Raw genomic sequence first — 21,909 nt, 5'->3', positions numbered from 1 at the left:
ACATTTAAAGGGATGATATTGATCAATAAGAGTACATAGGTTTCAGGTAAATGTTTCTTTATCATTTGAACTGTTGATTATATGGCATACCCATCACCCAAAGTTAAATTATTTTCCATCATGCATATTTGTCCCTCTTAACTCTCTTCCTACCACCCCATCCCCCACATTTCCCTCCCCCTGGTAACCACTTCACTTATCTGTGTCCATGAACCTCAGTTTTATATCCCACCTATGTGTGAAATATTATAATTCTTACCTTTTTCTGATTTACTTATGTCACTCAGTATAATGTTATTAAGGTCCATCCATGTTGCTGTAAATGATCTGATGTCATCATTTTTTATGACTGAGTAGTATTCCATAGTATATATATACAGCAGTGGTCCCCAACCTTTGGGCCACGGACCGGTTTAATGTCAGAAAATATTTTCACAGACCGGCCTTTAGGGTGGGACGGATAAATGCACAAAATAAAATTATGCAACCAGTGTAAAAACTGTGGTATTTTTAAATATAATTGTCGAACTTACCATATTTATTGGGCTAAGTTAAAGGAGGAACGGGCATGTCCTCATTATTCAGGCTGTATTTAAATTTGTTATTCTGACAACGTTTCATGTCTGACATCAATATGTAATATGATAGGTTCAGGCTCGCTACCAATCATGAACCTACGACAATAAAAATAAATATGAATCCACTGTGTACTCGTATGCAACTTTATTAGAAGCGTCCTCTTAATATCGCACCAACAACATAACATGAGTAACATCCTCTCTGCCTCCAAACACTTTCTAGTCGCTATGGTAATGTTTAAACATGCCTTAAAAATAAGATACAACACAAAAACAAATATAAAGTGCATGAAAAATACAACTCACCATTGTTATGAATATTTTAAGTTAAGGGTTATTTATTATAATGTTTATATTGAATAAGAGATAGTAGCTTATCTCTCAACAAGCATAATGCTAAATCAGCGGGAGCCCTGAGCTTGTTTCTCTGCAATGAGACGGTCCCATCTAGGGGTAATGGGAGACAATGACACCTGAAGTGTGTTGCTTATATCTAGTCTATTCGTAATTTTGTTTTGGTTGCTGCCACTGCAGAAAATCCCACTTCACACAAATAGGATGTCAGAAATGGTAACAGGGTTTTTAGTGCTTTTGTGGCAGTCTCGGGGTATTCTGCCATGACTTTAATCCAGAACACCAGCAGAGTTGTAGTCTCGAACATATTTTTAAGGCCGCCGTCATTTGCGATCTCCAGTAGTTGATCCTCTTCTTGCATAGACACACTGGATTCACCTGGTTTGTTGACAAATGGATTGCGGATCCATTCCTTGGCAATTCGTGGTTCTTTTGTGATTGGGAAGTAGCGTTCAAACTCTTTTAAAAGCAAATACAGGTGATTGTGCACCAGCTGGGACAATGAAGGCTTGGGCTCAGTCTCTTCCAAAATTCCCGCGGATGTTTGAAACATGTCAAATATACCCCTGTTCACCGCGTCGTCCCCATAAATCCAGTTTGACTTTAAATGCAGCTACTTTATTTGCCAACTTGAAGACAGTTGTCATTTTCCCCTGAAGTGACCGATTGAGTTCATTGAGGAGGTTAAATATGTCGCATAAGTAAGCGAGTTTTGCGACCCATTCCTCATCACTGAAATGTGGTGGAAGCAGTGACTTTTTTTCTGAGAGAAATCTCTGCAACGGCTCTTGTAATTCAAACACTCTGGCCAGGGACCTCCCTCGAGATAACCATCTTATTTCTGTGTATAAGAGAAGATATCTCTGCTCCGTGTTCATTTCCTCACAAAGCTGCTAGAACAGGTGCGATTGAAGGGCATTTGTTTTGATGTGGTTAATAACTCTAACAATATCATTCAGTAGGCTGTTAAGTTCTGGTGGTATATTTCGGCTTGCCAGCATTTCCCTGTGAATGACACAATGCGTAGACTCGCATTCAGGTGCAACCTCCTTAATCCGAGTAGTTAAACCAGACATCCTTCTGGTCATGGCAGCAGCTCCATCTTTGCATATGCCAACACAAAAAGACCATTGCAGTTTTCCTGATATATAGTCATCCAACGATTTAAATAGTTCTGCGGCTGTGGTTTTGGTTGGCAAAGATAGTGCACATAACATATCTTCATGCACATCCTCTTGATAAGATAATGCATGTAAACAAGTAGCATTGCCTTGTTGTCAATATCTGTAGATTCTTCAATCTGGAGAATATACCATAGTGATTTATTAATCCTTTCCAACAATTGTGATTCAATGTCCTCTGCTATTTCCTCAATGTGCTGTGTGAGGGTGGTAGCTGAAAGAGGCATCTGTGCTATCTTTTTAACGCAGCCTCTCCTAGAGGTTCATGACAAATGTCATTAGTGGCTGGAAGGATCAATTCTTCACCAATGGTGAATGGCTTCTTAGCCTTAGCAATATGATTAGCCACCAAGTATGATGCTCTCAGTGCACTCGCATTTATTGATGTAATGGCCACCAGTAATTGTTTCTGTCCTTCTTGTTCATGCTTTTTTCTTTCGAAATACTCAGAAGGCTTGTCTTTTAAAGTAGTGTGCTTGGTCTCCAAGTGGTGAAGCAGTTTTGAAGGCTTCATTGCCTCATTACTTAGCCAGTTGCCACATATTATGCAGAGCGGCCTTGGTGCACGAGAATCACCAGTTGCGATAAATCCATACTTCAAGTAGGACTCCTGGTATTGTCTGTTAAATGAAGCCTTCTTTTTCTTCGAGGTCGAAGGTTCTTCTTCTGTCTCCTCACTGGCCCTTTTCCACTTCACAAAAAAACTTTTGATAGAATTTTGTTTTTCACTCATTTTGCTAGTTTATGGGTTTAATTTTAGCGGCAACATATCACGTGATCGAGACAAGCGTCAAGGGTGAGTCTTAGATGGATGTAACAGCGGGAATCTGGTCATTTTTTAAAAATAAAACATCATTCAGACTTAAATATAAATAAAATGGAAATAATGTAAGTTATTTATTCTTTCTCTGCGGACTGTTAACAAATGGCCCACGGACCAGTACCAGTCCGTGGCCCGGGGGATGTGGACCACTGATGTACAGCATCTTCTTTATTCAGTCCTCTATTGAAGATTGATTTGCTTCCCTATGGCTTTTTGTGAGTTCAGTCCATTTACATTTAGGGTAATTATTGATGCTTGAAGATTTCTTATTTATCTTCCTTTGTTGAAGATTATTTGTCCATATATATTTGGTTTTATTTCTGGGCTTTCAGTTCTGTTCCATGGGTCTGTATGTCTCTTGTTCTGCCAATACCATGCTGTTTTGATTATCATGGCTCTGTAGTATAACTTGAATTCAAGTAGTGTGATACTTCCAGCATTATTCTTTTCTTTCAGGATTGCTTTGGCTATTTGGAGATTTTTATGATTTTATACAAACGTGAAGAGTTTTTTCTCTATTTCTTTAAACAATAGCATTGGGATTTTGATAGGGATTGCATAATTTGTATGTTGCTTTGAATAATGTGGCCATTTTAATTGTGTTGATTCTTCTAACCCATGAACATGAAATATCTTTACATATTGTTGCGTCCTTTTCAATTTTTTTCAAAAATACATTGTGGTTTTCAATATATGCTATAGTTCCTTCACATACTTTAAGTTTATTCCTAGGTGTTTTATTTTGTTGTTGTTGCAATTGGAGTTATTTTTGTTTTTTCTTTTTGAGTTCATTTTCTGAAGTTTCATCATTGGCGTATAGGAAAGCAATAGAGTTTTCTGTATTGATTTTGTATCCTGCAACTTTACTGTATTGGATTATTGTTTCTAATACTTTTTCAGTGGAGTCTTTGGCATTTTCTATATATATATAGAGTCATGTCATCTGTAAGAAGTGATACCTTTCCTTCTTCTTTCTTGATATGGATGCCTTTTATTTCTTTCTCTTGTCTGATTCCTTTGGGAAAACTTCCTGAACTATGTTGAATAGGGTGAAGAGAATTGTCAACCTTGTCTTGTTTGTCATTTTACAGGAAATGTCTTTATTTTTTCACTATTTAGTATGATATTACCTGATGGTTTGTCATATGTGGCCTTTATTATATTAAACTACTTTCCTTCTATACCCATTCTATTGAGTGTTTTAAACATTAATGGACATTGTATCTTATTGAATGCCTTTTCTGTATCTGTTGATAGGATCATATAATTTTTGTTCTTTGTTTTGTTGATGTGGTGTATTATGTTGTTCGTTTTACTTACGTTTAACCATTCTTTTGCTCCTAGAGTGAATTCCACTTGATCGTGATGTATATTTTTTAAATTTATTGTTGTATTAGATTTGCTAGTATTTTGTTTAGGATTTTTGCATCTGTATTTATAAGAGATCTTGCTCTATAGTTTTTGCTTGTTGTTATTGTCGTTATTGCCAGTTTTTGGTATGAGGTTTATGTTGGCCTTATAAACTTTGTTAGGAAGTATTGCTACCTCTTGTATTTTTTGAAAGACTTGAAAATAGGTACTATGTCTTCTTTGAATGTTTGGGAGAATTCACTAGTGTAGTCATTTGGTCCTGGACTTTTATTTTTGTGTAGGTCTCTCGTAGTTGTTTCTATTTCCTTGCTGCTTATGGATGTATTTAGGTTTTCTATCTCTTAATGAATCAGTCTAAGAAGATTGTATTGTTCTAGGAGTTTATCCATTTCCTCTAGATTGCTCGATTTGGTGGCATATAATCTTTCATAGTATTTTACTATATCCTTTGAATATATATGATGTCTGTAGTAATTCTCTTTCATTTCCGATTTTATTTATGAGTCCTTTATCTTTTTTCCTTAGTGAGTCTTGCCAGGGTTTTGTCCTTTTTATGGATCTTTTCAAAGAACCAGCTCTTCGTAGTATTAAATTTTTCTATAGTTCTTTTTTCTCTATTTCATTTAGTTCTGCTCCAATATATACTGTTTTCTTTTCTGCCGACATTGGGTTGCCTTTGTTCTTCTTTAGTTCTTTCAGATGTGATGTTAGGTTGCTTACTTGGGATCTCTTTTGTTTCCTTATACAAGCCTGTAATAATCTAAACTTCCCTCTTATTACTGCTTTTGCTGCATCCCAGAAATGTTGATATGTACTGTTGTAGTTTTCATTTGTCTGTATATATCTTTATATCTCTGCTTTTATTTCTTCTTTGCCCCAGTCATTTTTTAAAAGTATGTTGTTTAATTTCCACATCTTTGTGGATTTCCTTACTTCCTCTTTGCAGTTGAATACTAATTTTAAAGCCTTTGGTCAGATAATATGCTTGGTATAATTTCAGTGTTCTTGAATTTGTTGATGTTAGTTTTGTGGATCAACATATGGTCTATCCTTGAGAATGTTGGATACACACTGGAGAAGAATGTATACTCTGATGCTTTGGGATGAAATGTCCTATAAATGTCTATTATGTCCATTTGGTCCAGATTGTCCTTTAAGACTGATATTTATTGATTGATTTTCTGTTTGAATGGTCTACTCAAGTCAATGGTGTGTTGAAATCTCTTAAGTATGATTGTGTTTTTGTCTGCTTCTATTTTTTAGATCAGTTAGTATATGTCTTATATATTTTGGTGCTCCCTGGCCATTGCATATATATTAAGAGGTGTTATATCTTCTTGATACAATATCCCCTTTATCATTATGAAATGTCCATCTTTGTCTCTGGTTATCTTTGTTGTCTTGAAGTCAGCATTGTCTGATATGAGTATGGCTATACTTGCTTTTCTCTGTGTATTATTTACTTGGAGAATCGTTTTCTAACCTTTCACTTTGAATCTACTTTTGTCCTTGCAGATTAGATGTGTCTCTTGAAGGTAGCATATGGTTGGGTTTTGCTTTTTGATCCAATCTGCTTCCCTACGCCTCTGTATTTGTGAGTTCAGTCCATTTACGTACTACGTTTAGGGTAATTATTGATATTTGAGGATTTATTATAGCCATTTTATGTTTTGTTTTCTGGTAGGTCTGTGTCTCATTTGGTTCTTCTCTTTGTGTTTCTGTCAGTTATTTTTGTGTGGTTGTATTCTATAGTTCTCTCCCCGTTTCTTCTTTATTAAGCTGTGTGATTCAGCAGTGGCTTTTTAGAGGGTGGTTACCATTCAGTATTAAGAGAAAAATTTTCATATGCATAGGACTCCTTTGTATTATGAGTACTTCTGCACTCCATCCTCCTTTGCAACTGCAGATCTTTATTCTTTCCCCTTTTACGTTATTGTTATCACAGATTATCTTCATTTTTATTGTGATCTTGTAGCAGCTTTTACTTGTTTTGATTTGATTTTTTCTTTCTATCTGGTTGAATAACCCCCTTGAATATTTCCTGTAGTGGGGGTTTTCTGGTGATAAATTAACTCTGCTTCTGCATGTCTGTAAAGTTTCTATTTCTCCTTCATATTTGAAGCATAGCTTTCCTGGATATAGTATTCTTGGCTGTTAAATCCTCTGTTTCAGTACCTTGAATATTTTTGTCCACTATCTTCTGGCTTGTAGAGTTCCTTCTGAGAAGTCTGATGATAACCTAATCGGCCTTCCTTTATATGTTATATTCCTTTTTTTCCTAGCTGCCTTGTAGATTCTTTCTTTCTCATTGATTTTTTTTTTTTCGACAATTTTATTACGATGTTCTTTGGAGAAAGTTTACTTGGGTTGAGGTAACTCGGCATTCTGTTTGCTTTTTGGATTCAAGGTTCTAACTCAGTGGTAGTCAACCTGGTCCCTACCACCCACTAGTGGGCGTTCCAGCTTTCATGCTGGGCGGTAGCGGAGCAACCAAAGTATAAATAAAAAGATAGATTTAACTATAGTAAGTTGTTTTATAAAGATTTATTCTGCCAAACTTAGCGAAAATGCGACATAAAGTACTTGGTTAGTAATTATTATTATATGCTTTAACTTCCTGTAACTCTGCTTTATAAATTTTATAAAGTAGAGTTACTTCCCTACTTTATAAATTACCATGACTGTGTAATCAGTGGGCGGTTAGAAAATTTTACTACTAACAGAGATACAAAAGTGGGTGGTAGGTATAAAAAGGTTGACTACCCCTGCTCTAACTCTACCTAGTCTTGGGAAGTTCTACTCAATTATTTGTTGAATAGGCTCTACATTCCCTTCTCCCTCTCTTCTTCTTCTGATGAATCCATTATTGTTATATTGCTTTTTCTGATGGAGTCAGACAATTCCTGTAGAGCTCTCTTGTTTTGGTTTTACTTATTTTTTTGATTCATGAGTCTCTCTCCTTCTCTATAGGATCTCTAGTTGGCTGTCTTCGATGTCACTGATTCTCTCTGCTACCTGGGGATTATTTTATTAGCTATACTTGCTACTTCAGTTTTCAATTCATGTATTGAATTCTTCATCTCTCTTTTTAGGTTTCAATCTCCTGATGAGGTATTTGTTTTGTTTTCTGAGCTCATTACATTGCCTATTTGTGTTTTCTTGCATTTTGCTGAGTATTTTCAGAACCTCTATTTTGAATTGTCTATTATTTAACTCCAAGATTTCCATGTGATTGAGATTTTTTTCTGGAAAATTTTCATTTTCTCTCTGTCTACAATAAACCAAGAGTGAAATCCAAAAAACGTCAAAAACTCTCACAAAAAATATGAATAAAAATATAAAAATGAAGTAAAATGAAATTCAAAAGTAGAAAAGAAAAAAGAAAAAAAAGGATACAATATTTCAGTTTTGAGAGGGTTTTTTTTTTTTCTTTTCTTCTAGTAAGTGTAGCTGTGTTACAAGATTTAGTTCCGTGAAATTCCTGGGCTAACCTTCGCTTTGATGTTGCTGTTACAATGATATAGGCAGAACTGCAATCATGTTTGTGGGTGGGACCTGTTGTGAGGGCATTAGAGTTTTAAGCCTATATATTTAGCAATTGTGTTCTCAGGTTTATGAGCACTCTTCCCTGCATCTCCAGACCAGGAGACTATACACAGAACACCTCTCTCCTTTAGGGGAGAGAGTGTCTCTGGAGAGTTAGCTGTGGGTCAGTCACTGCCACTCTCCATACCCTGGAAGCCTAGAGGTCTGCAGTTTGGTGTTCTATGTCTCTGCACTGAGTGGTGGCAATGGGTGGACCATGGGAACACTGGCCATGACTCATGACCCCTTTTTCTGCCACAGCTTTGGTTTATTTTCCCCCCCTCAGTCTATCCTCTCCTCACAGCAGAAGGAGACTCTGTGACTCCAGGCTTCTCCCCTCTCCATAACCCTGGCAGAGAAAACCCAGATAGTCTGAACTTTCTTCCTCCCCATGTGTAGCCAAAAAGAAACACCTAGTCACTTTGGGCTTTCCTCCTCTCTGGAACACCAGTGGACAAAATCCCAATAGTCCTGGGCTCTCTCCTCTCTGGAGCCAAACACAAGTGCATCTTATCTTCTGCTCCCCTTTTCAACCCTTCCAACCTTTATTCCATTTGGTACTTGGATCTTTCAGGCATACCTGTGAGCCCAGCTTGTGAGACCATCTGGGGTTGCTTTGCTGTGTTATTGCTGTTCAATTTGTTGAAATTGCAAGGGTACAGGTACACTTTTTTATTTAAAAATTTTAATCCTTATCTTGAAAGCCATGTATTAGAATAAGAATCAGTGAACTCCAGCTAACTGAAGATATGGCCAAAGTTAAACTTCATACTCTTATGTAAAAGAAAATTATGAATTAAAGTTTCACACTAAAATCACACTAGTATTTACCTTCATTTTAAAAATCAGAGTTTCTCATAAAATTTATTAGTCAGATTTTTGTCTGACTTTTATCAAACTCTGTGAAGGAATCTTTTTAGCTAAAGTTATTAAATCATAATGCAATAATACATCGGTAACTCATTTTACTTTTCTAAATCTGTGGTGGAAAGAGTGATACTAAAAAAAAGAGAAAGTTCTCCTTGACATTGATAATGAAAATGAAAATAGACTGCTGAGATTCTCAAAATTTTATATCACTCCTATGAAGAGGACATTTAATAATAATAAAATGGGTACAGTAATTTAACAAACTTAACAGTTATTCAAACTAGAACTCTGCTTATTTACAACTGGGTGCTTATTTACAACTAATATTTAAGTATAGTTATTTTGTTCCATTATATCCAAATTCTAGTACTTAGAAAAACCAGTGCTCTTTCTGATAGCTCATTTGCAATTGGCTGTTCACTTTAATAGTTATGTTAAGTAGTTACTACATTTTTAACTGTCCCTCTTTCTCTTGTGATATACTGGCAAAATAGAACAAGTTATTTGGAGCCTTAGATACACGATCACCATTTTTTAAAATGTATTTATTTTTATTTAGACAATTAAATTTAACACGGTGACATTGTTCAACTAGAGTACATAAATTTAGAGAAATCATATATACATCACTGGGACAGTCGATTATGTTGTATACCCATCACACGAAATCAAATCATCCTCCATCACCTTATATTTGTTTCTCTATGCCCTTTCCGTCCCACTCCTCCTGCCCTCTTCCCCCTCCCCCTTGTAACCACTGCACGTTCATCTATGCCCATGAGTCTCAATTTTGTGTCCCACCTGTGTATGGAATCATACAGTTCTTAGTTTTTTGTGATTTACTTACTTCACTCAGTATAATGTTATCAAGGTCCATCCATGTTGTTGTAAATGATCTGATGTCATCATTTCTTATGGCTGAATAGTATTCCATAGTATATATGTACTACATCTTCTTTATCCAGTCATCACTTGAGGGCTTTTTGGTTGTTTCCTCGTCTTGGCCACTGTGAACAATGCTGCAAGGAACATGGGGTTGCATGTGTCTTTACGTACCAGTCTCTCTGAGTTTTGGGGGTATATACCCAGTAGAGGGATTGCTGGGTCATCAGGTAGTTCTATTTTCAGTTTTTTGAGGAACAACCATACTTTCTTTCATAATGATTGTACTACTTTACATTCCCGCCAACAGTGAATGAGGGTTCCTTTTTCTCCACAGCCTCTCCAACACTTGTTATTATCTGTCTTGTTGATCATAGTTCTAATAGGTGTGAGGTGGTATTTCATTGTAGTTTTGATTTGCATTTCTCGAATAGCTAGTGAAGATGAGCATCTTTTCATATTTCTATTGGCTATTTGTATTTCTTCCTGGGAGAAGTGTCTGTTCATGTCCTCTTCCCATTTTTTATTGGATTGTTAGCTTGTTTGTTGCTGAGTTTTGTGAGTTCTTTATATATTTTGGATATTAACCCCTTATCTGAGCTGTTGTTTGAGAATATCATCTCCCATTTAGTTGTCTGTCTGTTTGTTTTGTTGTCAGTTTCTTTTGCTGTGCAGAAGCTTCTTAGTTTGATGTAGTCCCATTCATTTATCTTTGTCTTCACTTCACTTGCATTTGGGGTCAAATTCATAAAAATGTTCTCTACTGCCAGGGTCTATGAGTTTAGTACCTATGTTTTCTTCTATGTAATGTATTATTTCAGATCTTATGTTTAGGTCTTTGATCCATGGAGACAAACTGTAGTCAAGTTACATTCTTTTGCATGTGGCTTTCCAGTTTTCCTAGCACCATTTATTGAAGAAGCTTTCTTTTCTCCATTGTGTGGGAACATTTTTAACTGTTCCCTCTTCCCTTGTGATATACTGACAAAATAGAACAAATTATTTGGAACCTTAGCTACACCATAAGCATTTTTAATGCTCATTCAGAGAAATTTTGAAACTTAGGTAAAAATAAATAATGTTCTAAAGCTTCCCTTTGCTGAAATTGAAATAATATACTCTCTACACTGTGATTCAAATCACTTCATCCACCCTCCTTTGAATTAGGAAAGGTTATAAGATTCTGGTTTTAAATTAAGTTAAGTGGTAAATGTTTAAGTAGCTGACCCACAATTTCTTGACATAATTTTATCTTTAGAAGACACATTTGTATATCAATTGTTTAATTTACTACAGAGCAGATGTAAAATGCATTGTATGTATTGGGGAAGCTAGTATTTTCTTTACAGAACCCAATTTTAAACATGTTCTAAATGTCAGTGTTGCTTTTTAAGTCTGTAAATTGCATGTTAAGATAGTATAAAAGATCCACTTAGTGGCGTCTTTGAATTAGAACTTACTTATGACCTCCCCAATATCTCCATTTTCATTGTTAATGAAACAAATGCTATAAACATTTTCTTCCTGTGAATTAACATTGTATTTGATTTGTAGCAACTCAGTTTGAGACAACTGTTTAGGTAAACAAGTCAATTTTAATATCTTGGTGTATATAGCTTTAATTCAGTTTCAGTTTTGATCAGACACCTCTAAAAATATAGGCTTCTGTTGCTTTGAATTGAAATGTATGTTCTATTTCATTTGTATTATAATAAAGAGATGAGAATATTAATTTGGTTTTAAGTTGGAGCAAAAGAGGAAATAGCCAAGACATAAGTTTTAATCAAAATTTCTTGTTAGGTACCTGGTAAGGGGACTTATCATATGTTGCCTGACATTTTTTGTTTGTTTGAATTTTGATTTTGAGTTTATTTTTATTTTTCAATTACAGTTGGCATATGATATTATATTAATTTCAGGTGTACTACATAGTAATTAGGCCTCTGTATGTCTTACTAAATGATCACCGCAATAAATGTGGCACCATACATAGTTATATTTTTTACTGTATTCTCTATGCTATATTTTATTTTTTTAATTACTATTTACATTCAATATTATTTTGTATTAGTTTCAGATTGGTTAGACAATCACATACTTACCAGGTATTTCCCCTAATAACATAATTATTACAATATTATTGACTATATTCCCTATACTATACTTTAAATCCCTGTGATTTTTATTATAAGTAAGAGGAGGGGAGATAGACAGACTGCCACATGCACCCTGACCAGAATCCACCTGGCAACCCCCGATCCACCTGACTGGGGCCAATGCTTGAATCAACAGAGCCATCCTCAGCACCTGGCACTGGTGCTCGAACCAGTTGAGCATCTGGCTGCGGGAGGAAAAGAGAAAGAGTAGGGGAGAAGGAGGGGGAGAGAAGCACATCGTTGCTTCTCATGTGTGCCCTGACCGTGGATCAAACCTGCACACGAGGGTGATGTTCTATCCATGGAGCAAACCGGCCAGGGCCCCTGTGATGTATTTTGTAAATACTAATTTGGTCTTCTTAATCCCTCCACCTTTTCACCCATTTGCCAAGTCCCCCTTTCATCTGGCATCCATGGAAACATTCTTTATCTGTGAGTTTGTTTTCTTTGTTTATTTTGTTTTTTTAGAGTACACATGTAAGTGAAACCATACAGTATTTGATTTTCTCTGTCTGACTTATTTCACTCATCCCAGTGCCCTCTAGGTCCATCTGTGTTGTGGCAGGTCATAGTCACTCATGACCTGAAATAGGAAAGAAGAGGGCATATAGCAGTATTTTCCAGTAAAAGGAATAACCAGAGTTCCTCAAGGAAGCTGGTTTTCAGGAAGGTAGAAAAGTAATAAAAGTGGGGCTCTAATAACAACAATAAAAATATTTCCTTTTATGTGTTAAGCCCCATCAGAGGACTCAAACGGTTCCTAATGTGTTTGTTTAATTAAAAATCCTTTAGTTTGGGAAAAGAAGGTCAACCATCCAGGCTGTTAGGCTGTTGTTGGAACAGGTAGATGTTGATCTGGACTAAATCAGCTTCAGAGTGACTGTATCAGTGGTTTTGACCTTTTATACTTTTGGTCACAAGGTACATTGGGAGTCTGATGAAAGTTCGGACTCTCTTCTCTCAACTGATGCCCATGCACACACAATTCTGCGCTTAATATTGAATGGACTTCCTTGAAGCACATCTGAACCTTGAGGGAAGAACCTTGTAGCTTGGTATTCCAATCATCTTCATTTTTTTGGTTTTCCTTTGGGAAATCTTGAGCCCATAAGCTTTTTAAAGAGGGATTACTAGTAAGTTTCCATGTACTGTGTCATGCTCTGTGACTTTGGCTTTTCAGTCATCTTAATTTAATGGGCATTTTCTCACATTATGGAAATACTTTGAATTGGGGACTGGTCTAGTATAAATTTAGCTCTTTAGGTTAAGAAACATTTCTTTCTAGCCTGACCTGTGGTGGTGCAGTGGATAAATTGTCTACCTGGAATGCTGTGGTGGCCAGTTCCAAGCCCCTGGCTTGCCTGGTCAAGGCACATATGAGAGTTGATGCTTCCTGCTCCTCCCCCCTTCTTTCTTCCTCTCCTCCTCCTCCCTCACCCTCTCCTTTGTCTCTTTCTCCCTCTCCTTCCCCTTCTTCCTCTCCTTCTCCTTCTCCCCTTCTCTCAAATGAAAAAAATACAATATTTTCTAAAAAAGAAACATTGCTTTCTGGTTTCTGACCTTTTTTATTAAGGCATCTAGAAAACCCAACTTTTTCTGGTGAGTATTAAGTGACGAGTCCTGAGCTTAAGTTATCCGTGAGAAAGGATATTATTTGACAGTTGGCCCAAGGGGTCTCTTATCCTATCCATGTACAATTTAGCATTGAATCCTTTACCTATTATCAGTTACTAAAGCCCGGGATAGTATGTTGTTGATTAAAATGAAAGCCTTCTATGACCCAGGGTACTGTTTATATCTCAGCTGGCATGGAATGGGGGCTATTCAAAGGGGCAGACTTATATCTGTGATTGGTCAAGACGTCAAGAAGTTGGCTGAGCCAAAGGATTTAATTTGTTCATTCATTCACTCAACTTATTTATTGAGTGTCTACTTTTTTGTCTGGCACTGTGCTAGATCCTGTGGGAAATAATAGAAAGATAAGCAGTGTAGTCTTATAGAACTCATTGTCTATTGAGGGAGAAAATTTAATAAAAAACGTATAAAATTATACACCACAATAAATGTTATCAAGGATGTATAGGATGATAGGAAAACACATAACAAGAATTCTGATTTAAATTGGGTCAGAGAAAGCAGAGGTGTGGCGTTAGATGGCCCAATTATAATGGTCAAAGTGAAAAATACATTATTACTAAAAAGTGTTTATTTACTATGCCTCTAAGTATATGCTTAATTGTATATGAGAGGTTTGGGCTTTAAACTGTTTTCAAATTGTTGTGATAATCTGGACCCAGATGAGTCTTTCTTCTATTTTTCTGAAGTTAGAAGTGGGGTGAGGGAGACAGACAGACTCCCACATGCACCCGACCGGGATCCACCCGGCATGCCCACCAGGGGGCAATGCTCTGCCCATCTGGGACATTTCTCCATTCCAACTGGAGCCATTCTAGCACCTGAGGCAGAGGCCATGGAGCCAACTTTGCTCCAGTGGAGCCTTGGCTGCGGGAGGGGAAGAGAGAGAGAGAAAGGAGAGGGAGAAGGGTGGAGAAGCAGATGGGCGCTTCTCCTGTGTGCCTTGGCTGAGAATCGAACCTGGGACTTCCACACGCAGGGCTGAGGCTCTACCACTGAGCCAACCAGCCAGGGTCCAGATGAGTCGTTTTTAAGTTTGCTTTCTAATAATGTGTTTTTTTGTTTCTTCTTTACAGTATACACTTTGGAATTTCCTACCAAAGAATCTGTTTGAACAATTTAGAAGAATTGCAAATTTTTATTTTCTCATCATTTTCCTTGTACAGGTAAAAGTTCTATTAAACTGCCACTCCAATTTTAGAAACTTAATTACTTGAAACAAATTTTCACTCCCATTTCTTTTTTTCTATTGATTTGAGGGTGGAGAAGAGAGAGAGAGAGAAAAGAAGCCTTAACTCATTGTTCAACTTAGTTCCATTTAGTTGTGCTCTTATTAGGTGCTTCTCATGTGCCCTGACCCTGGATCAAACCTGCAACCTTGGCACAATGGTACAATATCCAGTTAACCACCTAGCTAGGGCCTAGTACATTTCTAATATTAAAATAGCCTGTGATTAAAAAGATGCTTCAGGGCTTATTATAATAATTCTTTTTAAAGTACTAATATTACATTTTAAGGTTTATATTATTTTATGTATTTCTAAGGTAGCATTTTTTACTAGAAAATATTCACACTGGTATCTTTTTAAAAAACTCATGGATTTCATATCTTTGTTCATGCTAGAGGTACATGTATTTGATATCATTAAGCATAATGTTATATCTCAAAGTTGAATAGTTTAGTTTCATAGTTTACTTTATTAAATACTGGTTTCAGCTTAATTGAAATTTTATTACTTATAGCCTGACCTGTGGTGGTGCAATGGATAAAGCGTCAACCTGGAATGCTGAGGTCACTGGTTCAAAACCCTGGGCTTGCCTGGTCAAGGCACATATGGGAGTTGATACTTCCTGCTCCTCCCCTTTCTATCTCTCTCTTTGTCTCTTCTCTCTAAAATGAATAAATAAAATCTAAAAAAAAAAGAAAATTTATTATCTTCCTGATTATCAGTTTTGCTCTTCATTCATTTACTTTAAGGGTGAAATCCTAGTATTTAAATGTTTTAAATTGCATCTTCCATTTTTAGGTCTATAACAGGGGTCCCCAAACTTTTTACACAGGGGACCAGTTCACTGTCCTTCAGACTGTTGGAGGGCCGGACTATAAAAAAACTATGAACAAATCCCAATGCACACTGCACATATCTTATTTTAAAGTAAAAAAATAAAACGGGAACAAATACAATATTTAAAATAAAGAACAAGTAAATTTAAATCAACAAACTGACCAGTATTTCAATGGGAACTATGGGCCTGCTTTTGGCTAATGAGATGGTCAATGTGCTCCTCTCACTGACCACCAATGAAAGAGGTGCCCCTTCCGGAAGTGCAGCGGGGGGTGGAGGTGGGGGGTGGATAAATGGCCTCGGGGCTGCATGCGGCCCACAGGCCGTAGTTTGGGGACCCCTGGTCTATAAGCTATTAAAATCTTTCCTTTACCAAATTTTACTATATTACAGATACTTCTTTCTTATTTCATTTTTTTGAAATTAAACAGAAACATCCCAATGAAATTACGCAAATGACTTGTTGAAGTTAATTGCTTCTGTTTATCCACATGGAAGTCTTTGAGTAAATGGGACTGTAACTGAATTTAGCCCTGCTACTTAAAAGCAGTCTGGGTTGTGATATGGGAAAGAACCAATTTCAATCTTGAATGATGGGGAATTTGAAAAGGAGCTCCTGTATAGTCCATGGTATGAAGTCTTAGAAAACAGCATAAAATGAATTCCCTAGAAGATTATGTCCACAAGAATCATTCCACATAGTATGCCATGCATATCAGTTCAAATCAGTGAGCATATACCAAGCACCTACTATATGCCGTTCAGTAGTTGACAACAAAGATTTTAGCAGGTGTAGTGAAAATCAAGCTATGGCCTTTCTATCCTTAAGGAATTTATGTCATAGCCCAAAGCAATCACATATTCATATAATGTAGTAAAACTCATAAAAGTAGCATGAGCAAAATGCTATGAAGATATGGTGGAAGTTATGATTTTTTTTTCTACCAAAGACAAGCTTGAAAAGGCTTGAAAGAGAAGGTGATATCTGAACTGAGCCTTGAATTGAAGGATTAGAGACTGGGATTTCAGTTTGTGTGTGAAGGCACTGAGCCATGTAAAAGGCTGTGTCTAAAGCACAGCATGGTGCAGGCCCGGGGATTGGGGGAGTTAGAGATGAGAGTCAGTGAATTGTGAGGACACATGGACCTCAGGAACTTCTATCCCCAAAATTTAGTTCTTTCACTCTTTCCTATTTCAGTGAATGATGACCACATCCACCAGCCATGTTAATCAGATACTTGGAAGACATCTTTAATCACCCCTTACAAGAAATTCCCTACCAATCCTTCCATTTTTGCATCCTAAATATCTCTGGGACATCTTCTCATGTCTGCTACTACACCTCTCACTTAAGCCATCATTTTTTATCAAGATTAGAGCGGTAGCCTTTTAAATGGACTCCCTGCCTCCATTCTTTTTTCCTTTCATTTAATTATCCACAAAACAGTGAGTATCTTCAAGATATTGTTCTCTTTATGTGACCTCTCCCTGCTTAACAGCTTCAGTTATTTCCCACTGTTTATGGGATAAAGAATGAATTCTAGCATAGACTAGAATTTGCTTGGTCTGACCCATCTTCCTTCCTAGCCCTATTTCATATTACCCTCTTTTGCTGCTGACTTCCTTTATTTCTTTACCTGTGCCACACTCTCTCCTACAATGGACATTGTAGACACTGTGTACTGTTCCTGGAAAGCCCCCCCTCCCTCATCTAGTTAACTTGTGTTTACTCTTCATATCTCAGTGTATCATTTGTTTAATGGCTGGTTTTCTCTGTAAGTTGTCAGCAATATGAGGTCAGGGACTTTTCTCCATCTGTTTAAAATGGCATCTCTAGAGCCTGGTGGATAATAGTGCAGGGGCTGAGAGTCTGGTACTCAACACATAGATAAATGGGTTAATTCAAGCTGAGATGAAAAGTAAACCTGATTTTGAACTATTTTTTTTGTGACAAAGAGGGACAGAGAGGAGGACAGATAGGGACAGATAGACAGGAAGGGAGAGACATGAGAAGCATCAGTTCTTCATTGAGGCTTCTTAGATGTTCATTGATTGCTTTCTCATATGTGCCTTGACTGGGAGAGGGGGAGCTACAGCAAACCGAGTAACCCCTTGTTCAAACCAGCAACCTTGGGTCAAGCCAGTGACCTTTGGGCTTAAGCCAGTGACCATGACGTCATGTCTGTGATTCCACGCTCAAGCTGGGGAGCCTGCACTCAAGCTGGAGACCTCAAGGTTTTGAATCCGGGTCCTCTGTGTCCCAGTGGAACGCTCTATCCACTGCACTACCACCTGGTCAGGCTAAAACTATTTTCTTAAACTAACTGCTGTGTGGATTGCTTTTGGTTTAATAAAAGTTAATATTCACCTTACTGCCAGAATATGTTTTGTCTGCATTCTGTCTGATATTTTTGCAACATGTAACTGCTACATATAAGTTATTGGCTTATTTTAATTTTACTTTCAATTTAATTTCTTTACATAGGTCACAGTAGACACACCAACTAGCCCAGTTACCAGTGGACTTCCACTTTTCTTTGTTATAACTGTTACAGCAATCAAGCAGGTAAATTTCTTACTTAAAATTATGCCTGCATTTTATTCCTGTCTGGTTTGAATTTCATTGTCAAGGATTCTTTTTCATATTTATATAGAGTAGGCAGTATCTCTGATGGATTTAATTTATAGTTGGCTCCTACTGAAAACCTGTTAAAATGATTGTAAAGTAAATCCTTAATTTCCTTGCTCCTTTCCTCCTCAATATTTGTGTGTGAGGATGTAACCCAGAAAGAAAAAGTAGATGTAAAGTGTAGCTCAGTAGGGGAATGGGAGGCAGTTTTTTTTTTAATTAAGTGAGAGGTAGGGTGTCAGAGACAGACTCCCTCATGCTCCCTGACCTGGATCCATCCAGCAAATCCCCTATGAGGTGATGCTCAGCCTCTCTGGGCTGCTGCTCTGTTGCTCAGCAGCTGAGCTATTTTACCACCTGAGGCAAGGCCACTCAGCCATCCTCAGTGCCCAGGGCTAACTTGCTTCAACAGTTCAAGCCATGGCTGCAGGAGGGGAAGAGAGAAAGAGAGAGAGAGAGAGAGAGAGAGAGAGAGAGAGAGAGAGAGAGAGAGAGAGAGAAGGGGGAGGGGGAAGGGTGGAGAAACAGATGGTTGCTTCTCTTGTGTGCCCTGACTGGGAATCAAGCCCGGGACATCCACACATTGGACCAATGCTCTACCACTGAGCCAACTGACCAGGGCCACAGACTTTTAATATACATTAATTTTTCACTGCGGTATGTTTCTGAAAATTTTCCATTCTAATTTTTTGTTGTTGTCATTGTCCTCTTTCCTGATGCTGCTGAAGAGGGTGGTAGGTAGAGGAGACTATTACTCTTTTTTGTAAAAGATGACAGTAGCTACAGTTTGTAATACTGATGTTGTTACTTGACAGAAGGGGTTAAATGGGTCCATTTCCCTATGTGCACAGAAGCCAAATAATACAGGAACAAAAGCTTGTTGCAAAAAAGTAAGTTTATTTATAGGAAGTGGCCTATGCCTAGAATCATCAGTAAGGTATTGTCTCTGGTCAACACACATGAGGCTTTGTTCCTAAAGTTATTTGATACTGCTCAGAACCTCACTGTCTTGAGGGCTTAATGATTAAGGGCATGGACATGCAAGGGAGAGGTAGCTGGGTTGAGTCATAGTGCTGGAGGAGACCTTTTTTTTATATTGGAGGAGGCCTTTTGAATGAAAAGGAAAGAAAGGATAAAAGGTCATATTTAAGAAATGAATTTCTGTGCAGTTACAGTCTTTTAAATATTTTGAGCATTTTATAGGATAGTTCCTTTGGTAAATTCCAGATGAAATTGGAAATGGAAATGGGAACTGGAGGAAAAGGGTTAGGTTAGCAATTCTTATGTAATTAGCCACAGACTGGACTAATTACAAACATACTTTTTAAACAGTACTCATCAAAGTGCTTTAACAGTATCTCAAAGAACTTACAAAAGAAATGTCTGCTGAACAGTATTTGGAACAAGTTTACCTTTCCTATTGGGGTTATCTAGTCTTCTATCTTGCCTGACAGGAACTACAAGAATATTTTATCAAGTTCTTGGTTACTAAATCAAGACTTTTGGAGTGTTCTTTCCCTTAGGCTGTTAGCATTATGTTCTTTAACATCATAGAATTGCTGCTTCTCAAAATAGCCTGTGTGGTTTCAAAAGCTCTTGCTGATTCATTTCACTTCCAGTACTAGTTCATGTTAGGGCCTTTCTTTCCTCACTGAATTGATAGCCTAGCATTGTTATAAAGTGGGACAGAATAGGAATGAATATAGCAACTGAGAAAAAAAAGGGTGAAAATCATCAAGGGGGTTTTCAAACAGTTATATTGGAAAAGGTACAGAAATAATTATAAGGAAAGTGATGTAAAAAAGGAGAGGAGGTTGTGCTCAAATGAACATTCTCCTTCCTGGGTTCTTTTGCCTTAAATGTACTCCAGACAAAACCCCAAAGAAAAATCAGCCATTGGAACTTTCCCTGATGACTTTTAATTCTAAAATGTGAACAGCAATTTATATTTTCTTTTATCACCAAGTCCATATAGAAGTTTAACTGTTTATCTCTAAAACTTATCTTAGATTGTTTGCCAGAATAATCCTAGTTTGCCTTTTCTATTCTGTCCCTGGGAGGGATTCCATTCCTCAGAGATGATCACTCCAATAGTCTACTACAGAAGAATATATTTAAGTGGTTAAATCTGTAAGAAAATAACACCCAGAAATTTTATTTCAAATTCAAATGTAGAAAAAAATTAATGTTAACTTGAATAAAAGTGAAACTAGAAGATTATAGTCCTTCACAGTTGAAGAATATTAAGGCTCTATTACTGTGTTTTCATCTATATTTAAATGTACAACGGAGGAACCTTTTAATTCAATAGAGCTATTTACCTAAGGGGTATTTTGCAAGCATATCATAGTTTTTCTATAAAATTGTGCAGTGTTGACTCTTTAGCATTATAAATTGAAATTAATACTGTAAGTGTAAATATCTGCTGGTAACTCATGGAGGAGAGGGTTATAGAAATTATGAACTTTATTATGTGAGCTTGATTACATAGGGTTTTTTTTGTTGTTGTTTTTATCCTTCTAGGGATATGAGGATTGGCTGAGACACAGAGCTGACAATGAAGTCAACAAGAGAACTGTTTACATTATTGAAAATGCAAAGCGAGTTAGAAAAGAGAGTGAAAAAATCAAGGTATTAATTTTTGTAGTTCATTATTAATTTTTTATTTTAGTAAAAGCACGCCTTTTTTAAATGGACAGTTAATTCACTGGCATTTAGTACATTCACAATTTTGTGCAACTATCAGCACTGTCTAGTTCCAGAACATTTTCATCATCCCAAAAGGAAGCCCATAAGTTATTAAGCCACATTCTTTCCTCCCTCATGCCCTGATGAACACTAATCTTCTATCTACCTCTGTGGATTAACCTATTCTACAGTGGCCTTTTGTGTCTTGGCTTTTCACTTAATGTAATGTCCCCGAGGTTCATTAATGTGGTAGCATGTATTAGTACTTCATTAGTTTCTACAGCTGAAAAACATTCTATTTTATTGTGTAAAGCCAGTAGCCATGGCCACCATCACAGCCGCCTGGCCAATGCAGGTTCACATTTGATTCGGACAGACGGTAATGAAACAACGGAGCCAAGAACTGGTGCGCCATTACCTTTAATCCTAGCTTGCACCCGGCGGAAAGAAATACACACAGTGGGAAAACACTTCCCTTTCCATTCAGGGTTCCCAAAGCCACTGACTTATCCAAGTTTCCTAGAATCAGAGGTTTCTACCTCACCAGCCTTATTCACCTCTGTTCCCCATCTCCTTCTCTCTGCACAAACTGGCTTCTCCTTCAGCACTCTGCTATCTTGGCTGCCTCTCCTATGCAATGCTAATTTCAGGAACTGAGAGAGTGTGAGCCCCTGGTCTGCCCCATTTTATAGTGTAGAAATCCAAACCTTTAAGCCAATATATGAACAAGGATGTCTCTGATACAAAGTCACTTATCTGAGGCATAATGGGATTCCTCATGAGAGTGCACCACCCCACATCATGCAATTAGTCAAGGTGTGGGGAAAAGCTTAGTTTTGAGAAGATCTTAGTATTAGAAAGATGTTGAAAAGATCTTAGTTTAAAAGGATGGGAAAGGGTTAGTCTTAAAACTAAGCCTTAGACCAGGGGTCCCCAAACTTTTTACACAGGGGGCCAGTTCACTGTCCCTCAGACTGTTGGAGGGCCGGACTATAAAAAAACTATGAACAACTCCCTATGCACACTACACATATCTTATTTTAAAGTAAAAAAAAAAAAATGGGAACGAATACAATATTTAAAATAGAGAA

At 37.1% G+C, this 21,909-nt stretch overlaps 1 protein-coding gene across 5 annotated transcripts in view; it reads left to right on the top strand.

Annotated features, from left to right (window-relative positions):
• ATP11C (ATPase phospholipid transporting 11C) overlaps positions 1 to 21,909 on the top strand; it is a 227,772-nt gene that overhangs the window by 97,123 nt on the left and 108,740 nt on the right. For all 5 annotated transcript variants that reach the window (XM_066356440.1, XM_066356439.1, XM_066356436.1 and 2 more), the window contains 3 exons: positions 14,512 to 14,601; positions 17,987 to 18,067; positions 20,654 to 20,761. In XM_066356440.1, coding sequence (XP_066212537.1) covers positions 14,512 to 14,601; positions 17,987 to 18,067; positions 20,654 to 20,761 — 279 coding nt within the window. The remainder of the gene's footprint in view (positions 1 to 14,511; positions 14,602 to 17,986; positions 18,068 to 20,653; positions 20,762 to 21,909) is intronic.

The sequence above is a fragment of the Saccopteryx leptura genome, chromosome X, assembly GCF_036850995.1.
Source record: "Saccopteryx leptura isolate mSacLep1 chromosome X, mSacLep1_pri_phased_curated, whole genome shotgun sequence".
NCBI classification, from domain to species: domain Eukaryota; kingdom Metazoa; phylum Chordata; class Mammalia; order Chiroptera; family Emballonuridae; genus Saccopteryx; species Saccopteryx leptura.
The sequence above is the reverse complement of the archived record's forward strand: the minus strand, read 5'-3'. Positions and strand labels throughout refer to the sequence as shown.